This window comes from Columba livia, chromosome 2 (assembly GCF_036013475.1).
Source record: "Columba livia isolate bColLiv1 breed racing homer chromosome 2, bColLiv1.pat.W.v2, whole genome shotgun sequence".
Lineage (NCBI taxonomy): Eukaryota > Metazoa > Chordata > Aves > Columbiformes > Columbidae > Columba > Columba livia.
This window is the reverse complement of record NC_088603.1, coordinates 22,271,950-22,280,010: the sequence shown is the minus strand read 5'-3', so window position 1 is coordinate 22,280,010 and position 8,061 is coordinate 22,271,950. Positions and strand designations below refer to the sequence as shown.

General features: G+C 42.6%; 1 protein-coding gene across 2 annotated transcripts in view; it reads left to right on the top strand.

Moving 5' to 3' along the window:
* The first annotated feature begins 338 nt into the window (after positions 1 to 338).
* STAM (signal transducing adaptor molecule) overlaps positions 339 to 8,061 on the top strand; it is a 33,741-nt gene continuing 26,018 nt past the window's right edge. The window contains exon 1 of one of the 2 annotated variants that reach the window (XM_065050889.1): positions 339 to 528. In XM_065050889.1, the coding sequence (XP_064906961.1) occupies positions 489 to 528 (40 nt within the window). In that variant the 5' untranslated portion in view covers positions 339 to 488. Of the gene's footprint in view, positions 529 to 572; positions 594 to 8,061 lie in introns of those variants that run through there. The other variant, XM_065050890.1, reaches the window with a different exon arrangement.

Here is an 8,061-nt window from a genome sequence, read left to right as displayed (position 1 = left end):
AAAGGGCTCAGCTGAGCTAAATAAAATAAAATCCCGCCTTGAGCCGCCCTGCCGGCCCTAAGCTGCCTGGCCTGGGTGGCGGGGCTGGCTGGGGGACAGCAGGGGCGGTGCCGGTGCCACCCTGAGCCGAGTGTCAGGCGAAGCCGGGCCAGGCGGGGCACCCGCCGCTCACCCACCTGCCGAGGGCCAGGCACGGCTCGGGCCGCGGGTGCCTGCGGAAAGGGCCTGGGGGCCCCTCCAGCTCCCCGGGCTCTGCGGGCTGCGCCGCGGGCTGGCACCGGGGCCGGCTGGCGGAGCCGGAGCCGTGAGGAGGCGGGCTGAGCCGCGGTTTCCCAGCATGCTGCGCGCAGGGGGCCGGCTCCCCGGGCCTGGGAGGAGGCGGTGGCGGCGGAGGTACCCGCGGCGGGAGGAGGAGCCGCCGCTGCCGCCGACGGCTTCTTGCTCCGCCGCCGCGCTGCCGGGAGGGCTGGCCGCGCCGCGCCCCCGCGATGCCGCTCTTCGCCACCAACCCCTTCGACCAGGATGTGGGTGAGTGGCTGCCGAGGCGCCCCGGCTCTGCGCGGCTCGGCCCTTCGCCCCGGCCTCCCCCCGAGGTAACCCCGTCGCCGGCCCTGCCTGCGACCCCGCGCCCGCTTCCGCCCCGAGCTGCTTGCCCGCTCTCCGCCAAACCTTTTACTGCTGGGTTCGCTGGCCCTTGGCGGGGAGCTGGGGGCAGCAGCGGCGGCCCGGCCGGGCCGGCGGTCACGGTGCTGCGGGGAGCGGCCGGGCCGGGGGCGCCTCTCGGCAGCGAGCGGCGGCGGCTGCGGCCTGGTCGGTGGCAGCGCGGGGGCGGCGGGGCGGGCACGGGGATGCCTGTGGGAGACACGCTGGCCTGCTTGGTAGAGGTAACGTTGCAGTGTAGCAGAAGTAGTGAGAGATGCTGGAGCGTTGCTGGAAGGATGAAAAGTACAAAAGCCGTGTCTGCAATTGCCTCACAGGCAGGCATGAGAAAACTGTCAAAGTGTTTTGTGTTCAGTCCTTTAAAGTGAATTCCTGTGGGAGCTTTCTTTTTCCCTTTCAAGTGAAACTTGACGTACTGTGCTCAGGTTTCATCCTCACCTTGCTTGTTCCAAGGCCAGCCTAGATGGAGAGGAAATGCCTGGCTTTTACTTGACAAAAATTATTCTTAATGCTGATGTATCCAAACTGAAAGTAAAATAGCATATAGGCAGTTAAAAGATTGTTTTGCACGTCTGATTTGTGATTGTGTAATATGATTTATTTCCTACCTGCTGCTCGTGACTGTTTTACTTTGAGTGATGAAAGCTGTGTCTGGGGAACAGCATAATATAGAAGGACTTTTTCTCATACTTAAAGAGTATAGCACTGTATATGCTTCTTGGAATTAATTTCTTTACTAGCCTTGTAGATTTCAGCTACAAATACATTGTTTCTTTACCAACTTTAGAAGTCAGGTCTCCAATGTAATTCTTCCAGCTCTTTGAGAAAAAACAACTCCAAACTGGTTGAAAAGTATGCGTCTTTTTCTGGGGAAGGAGTTCAGGCATAAACAAAGGACTGCGACACAAATTCTGTATGTATGTTATCAGGAATTCTTAGTCTGTTTCATCTTCTTATAGCACAGGTTGATTTTCTTCCCATTCTGAGCAGTTAAGAACACTTTTCCACTGAGAAGTGCGCTTCAATTTATAATTTCTTTGGTGGTGAAGCTGACAATTTTGAAAAGTAGTGAATAATTTTTCCTAATTGTTTCTCTGTATTCTAATGTAATTTGGCAGTTGAAAATGAGGAGGAGATTACACTGCTGGCCAGTTTTCTGTGGACCATTAAAGCACTGAAACTTCAATAATATTATTTGTGAGAATGATTTGAGCTAATAGGGTTAAAAAGTGATAGCTGAGTTTCTGGCAAATGTTCACTTTTTACTTCCTAAGGCCACTGTCTAGCAGTGAAGGTCAGACTGCTTGAGGGGGTTCCTCTAGAGCTACGTCTGATGCTTGTCTTCATAATACAGGGTAGTAGCACCCAACTGTTACTTTGGTGGGTTATTTGCTGTTTTATAGGTGCAGAAAATGCCAGCATCTTACCTACTGTGCTTGCCTAGTACCGTCACCAGTAGATATTTTTCAAAAGTATTACTCTGTATACTGTGTGAGCACAGGGGAATAACCACTCATTCCCAAATTGTTGTTGGAAGAGCAGACAGTGGGCACTGGGCTAATTTTCACCAGTAAACACAGTCTCTTTCCATTGGGCCTTTCCGTGGTGTCTTGTGGGAGATCGAAGGAGCAGCCGGCTGTGCAGTTGGTAGCAGCCCACTTTCAGGAGCCTGCTGCGTTTATCCATCACTTAACTGGATTTGTGCCAGGGAGACAGGAATGGTGAAGTCTCCAGGAAAGTGTCCCTGGGCTTTTCTTCCCAAGTCCCCTTGGGAATGTGCTATTATCTGGATGAACTTCTTGGCAGGCTTCATAAGATAACGTCAGCTGTAAAGTAAGCTCTCGTGTTCTCGGGAAACTTCCAAAAGTTGTCAAGTAGTAGTGTTATTTTTCTGTTATTTTCTCAGAGTGTGAGTTGAGTGCTCTGCTTTTGTTCTTGTCCAGCAAGAAACTTTTCTTTTGAAAATCAGATTCCTGAAGCAGAAAGGCAGTAAATAACTATTCTTAATTTAATATTAATTTGGACATTGGTGTCGTTGATAGTCTTGCTGTGATAGCTGTGCATTCTTGTCTGCTGGACAGCTAGTCAGTACTGTGTAATAGTTGGAAATGATTTTGGAACCATTTAGGGTGATGAATTGCAGAGAACACATCTGGAACTAAACTATTTTCCATTGTTTTGAGGAGCATAAGTATCTCTAAGTTGAGAAGGAGAAATTTCTCACTTTGGCTAGCCATCAGCATTTGGCTAGTCCTGTTAGCATTCTCCTGCTGTGGAACCTGGTCACCCATAATAGCTTACCATTTAGTGTCAACTTTGTACAGACATTTTTGAGGGATGCACCTCCTCTTTAGGTATGTTAGGCAAAGGAATGTTGCTTAAGACTACCGTTAAATGAATAATATTAAAGAATGCTGTAAGCTGCCCAGAGATTTGGGGAGGTAGACCATTGTCATTCTCAAAGAGTCCAAATCTCTGGATGAATCCTAAACAGTTTTTGTTTTCTGAACTCTTCTTACCATATTTAGGAGTATTTCAATGCGAAGGGATACTAGTTGGTGACACAAGTTGGTGTGGATTTTCACAATCAAGTCTGGGAACCTTTGACAGTGTGTCTAAGTAAAGAACATGATATTGGAATTTAACCACAGAAAAAACCTTCAAGATGCCGGACTGCTGAAGTTATAATTAAGAAACTCTAACCTTCCATTTAAGGGGTTAGAATTAATGGTATTCTTATTAGTTTGATGGGAAGTCTGTTTCTGCCATATTTCACGACCTAAATCATAAAATACTCCCAGAGAACTGTTTCTGAGAAAGGAGGGTTTATTTGTACGTTTCATGCAGGCAAAATAATGGGAAAATGTGCTTTCAGAATCAAAAGACTGTCTGTAATCTGTCATGACAGGCTAATTAGTAATGTAGCGGTGTAGTTTGGTGAAGTATTTACTGCTAAAGCAGTTCTGAAGTGTGATTTAGATGTTATCTCAAGAGTAGAATCTGTGACTCTGGACTTAATGTAGTGCAAACTTTAACTTGATGTCGAGCATTGTAAACTTAATCTGTGTTGCAAGAAGAGAACTGGAAGAACTTTTCCTGTAAGCTTATTAGTTTTAAAGTTTTATAAACAGCAATAAATACAAGTTCTGCTATGAGTTGTCATAAAATTGCACATGACACTGAGAGCAAGTGTTTACCAAACAATGGGGGGTTTTGCATGATTTTTCTTCCACATGCTCAGCAAGAGATGAAGGCACTTCTTGCATTTGCTTGGGATGTCAGTCTAGTTGGTCTAATGGTTTGAGGCACCACAGGAATGGGAAGAAAGGAAAGACTGGGGCTTACTACTTATAGGAAATTAAACAGGTAATTCAGTAATGTAGTAGAACTGTCAACCTGATGTGACTTGCAATGATTTTTACCACGTTCTATTAACTATAGCAGTTACTGACCATTTTACACTAGGAGGTCTTTACATATTAAATAATATGCATGAATTACATATGATTGTAGGTAAGTAGGGATGTTAGGGTACCACAGTGTATAGTTTGATGTATTAGAATGGAAGAAATGCCATGACCATAATTCCCATGGGGCAATTTATCTTAATAAAATACTCTTGCTATTTAAACTCATTGTTCTTCAGATATATCCCCTTGGTTAGTCAATATCTTCAAAAACATCCATTTACATGTCTCTTTGAGCTCAGCTTTTCTCTATTTAGGCCAGGTTTGACAAAAGGAAGGAGAGAAAATTGTTGCAGATGAGATTCTTGGCCCCAGATAAAGATGGAGACCGCAGACTGTGAGTTAACTTCTGGCTGCAAAGGAAGAAAAAATCCAAGGATTGGTTCAGCTTGTCATGAGGCTGGCACTTTTTTGCCCGAGTTGGCCTACTGCTTTTCTCAGCATTGTTTTAGGGACATTAACTGTGAGCTGACAGGGAGGCTGAGTGGAAAATGCGTGGGAAAGGAGCTATAGCCACCTCCCTTTTCAGTTACTTACAAATGTTTGTGAAAAGCAAGAACTTCTCACTAAAGATACGTTTGGTGTGTGTTCTCAGTGAAAAATGGCAACGCTGATGGGGTAAAAATGAGTGGAATACCCATTCTGTGTACTCTCTTCCTCCTCTCTCTTCCTCCTCTCTCTTCCTCCTCTCTCTTCCTCCTCTCTCTTCCTCCTCTCTCTTCCTCCTCTCTCTTCCTCCTCTCTCTTCCTCCTCTCTCTTCCTCCTCTCTCTTCCTCCTCTCTCTTCCTCCTCTCTCTTCCTCCTCTCTCTTCCTCCTCTCTCTTCCTCCTCTCTCTTCCTCCTCTCTCTTCCTCCTCTCTCTTCCTCCTCTCTCTTCCTCCTCTCTCTTCCTCCTCTCTCTGAGCTGTCATTTTAAGTGCTGCCCCTCATTTCAGCTGTGACAGTGTGCTTTATAATACAAAAATTCAAAAGAATTGAAGTAGTTCTCCAACATGTAAAATCTGTTCCTGTAGCTGATAAAAATAACACTGTATATTTGATGTGAAAAGTTAAGTCTCTTGCTGATCTTCCTTCTGAAACGCTGCTTCTCTTGTGGCTTGGTTTGTGGTGCTCTGCAAATAGGTCCTGGTGCCATTTATTAGTATAGCATGACTGTGGTGCACCTTGTTTACAGAGTAATCATCATTGTTCTCATATGTCTCTAATATGTTCACCTCCCTACTGTGTTGTAATATTTCTAGGTGAAAGGTAATTTGAGTTACATGGATTTGTTAGAGCTTGCCATAAGATGTCTGAACTTGTAAATTATTTTTGCCCAGCTTGTCTTACTGTTGTTTTCAGTATTGCCTTACCAGATCTTGAATCCTTCTGCCTTAATTCTGCTCAGCTTACTGAGTTGGGTGATGTCCGTCTTGGCTGGGCTGCCTCATGTTCAGGGAGATCCTACATGTTCTTCTGAAGGAATGAGCTGAGGTGGCCTCATGTCAGCTCAGTCACCTTGTCTTGCCTTGGGGTCAGCTAGCAGCGCTTTCATAGGACACTTTCTATACGTGGTCCCATAAAGACTTCTCATGAATATTGTAAATGGGGATGCAGTTAAACTAAAGAGGTTGGTTAATAGCTTTACTGAAGTTGATGGTTCAAGAGGGAATTCTAGTTTCTTTCTATGGTGGCATTACCTGTAAGAGGTTATTTTCAGTTTTTGCAAAATGGAATCTGTGTGAACGTATTCTTCTGCGCAGTTCTGAGCGTGCTAGTGAAAAGCAGTGGTTAACATTCAAACAGTGTTTTTTGTAGAATGGGCCAACAAATGCGTTTGCTCATTTTATTTGACAGATAAAAAGGACAAAATTACTTTTTAACTTCAGTTATGTGGCATGGTATGTAATCAGAATTTCTTGGCGAAATGCTACAAAAAGAAAAATTTGCGATCAGTTTCAGCCTTTCAGGACTATTTAAACTATATTGAAGAGATGAAGTAGGTACATTTATGTTTTTACAATGCTTTGGAATGTTAGTATTTTCATTTATATAGAAAGGGGAAAAGTTATTTATTTAGCCTTGGGAAGAAAGCAAGACTTTCAGTGGGAGAGGGGGAGAGAAGACTGAGGTGAGAGTTAAATATTTTCTTAATTCTGTGGTGTTTACATTGATATAATGGATTTTTGAGTATTTTTTTAGTCATGCTGGAAACTGGTCGTAATTTTAGTCTGAGTGAAGGTTTAGCTGTTCTTTTAAAGACTTTCTGTAGCCCTTCTTTTATGTGTAACTTCAGTTACTGAGAACTTGAGTATTTCATTGTAGAGATGTGCAACTGGGATAATGGAATTCCGTCAATGAAACCTTAGTTTAGTAGAATATTCTCATATTAACTGCTTCAAATCAGGTACAGTTTAAGTGATGGTTTTGGGGATGTTTGATCTGTTTGTGTTATTTCTTGAAATTCTAGGTAGTTTTAACATCTTTGAGACTTTGTAGTAGAAAAATAGCTCAGTTCTAAGATTAGACTTTGTTTGTTTGTTTGTTTTAAATAAACTTCAGTAAAATCTAAAGCTGAGGAAGCTCAAGCTTGCCAAGACTTCCCTCTAAAAATGTCGTTACCAGTGGGTAGTCATTAAGTTTTCTACATTAAGAAATGCATCATGATATTCACTGCGTTATCTGAATATCAATGGGAGTGTTTACTCTTGCAAAATTTTAATGAAGTAGTAAAATGCTGTTGTTCAGATGCAGAACTAAGGCAGAGAAATCAAGTGGCTAACACATATTCGCATGGGAAATCTGCAGCAATATTTATATTTCTCCTACCAGCACCTAAACAGTCAACCACTAAGTTGGGCAGTGGCTTTTTTCAGCATGTGTTACAGTTCTTCTGTCTAATAGTGCTTCCTAAATCTGGTGATAAATTTCATTTAGGAATTCATTTTATGAATTTTTAGGAAATGATTCTTTTTTCTTCTGAGAAAAGTTTCCTCCTTCTGTCCTGAAATGATCAGCTGCAGTTGTTTTATATGTAACAGGGAACTTCAAATAGAATCACAGTGCAAATATTTTTGCTTTGGTTATATTTTCTAAATAATGCAGAAAACCAGAAGAGAAGTCAGAATTTTATTGATGCTCCATCCTCGTGACACTTACCCTTTACATATTTGTAAACATTAATGAGGTCATCCCTCAGTCTCCTCTTCTCCGAGCTAGAGAGACTTTCCATGTCTGTCTTTGTGGAATTAATAAAATAATTTTAAATAACTCCTAGAAAAATAAAGGCAGAAGTAGGATAAATAACAGTTGTAAAATTTAATAACTACTATTTACAATCTAAGTTGATGTAAGATTTTATAGTCTTGCACTGGTTAAAGTTGCTACGTTAATTTATAGGCCTTACTTGTGCTAGGAAAACAATGCTTCAAATTTGAGTGATACAGTTTTATGGGAGAGAGCTTTCTCATGAAGCTAGAAATGAAGTTCCATCACGTGTGCCTCTATGTCACACAGTCCTGTTTTCCTTTGTGTTTGACATAGCATTAATAAGTTTTAAAGAACACTGATTTCATGAAGGAGCCAGCATTGTCTTTAAAAGTTGCTTTAATAAAGTCTGAAATGTTATCTGCTCTTGGTTTATCATTCACTAAGTTGAATTAGATTTTTGTAGCGGTGATGAGGTGGAGGAATAGGGTCTGAATCAAACATTAATATTGCTATGGTAGTATTAATTTTGATCAGAAATGGAAGATGATGAACATTTCTAGTCTGAGTTATCTTCTATCTCCTGTGCTAACCCACCCTAAGACTTCAAATACAAATGTCTGTTTTTTCCCCCCCGTCAGAGTCCATTTTGGTACTAAGACAGAGTCTGACAGTGACATGTCAGCTGTACCTGAAGGCTGGTAGGGTGCCAGCTGTTAGTCGAGGTAAACAAATACTGAATGCATA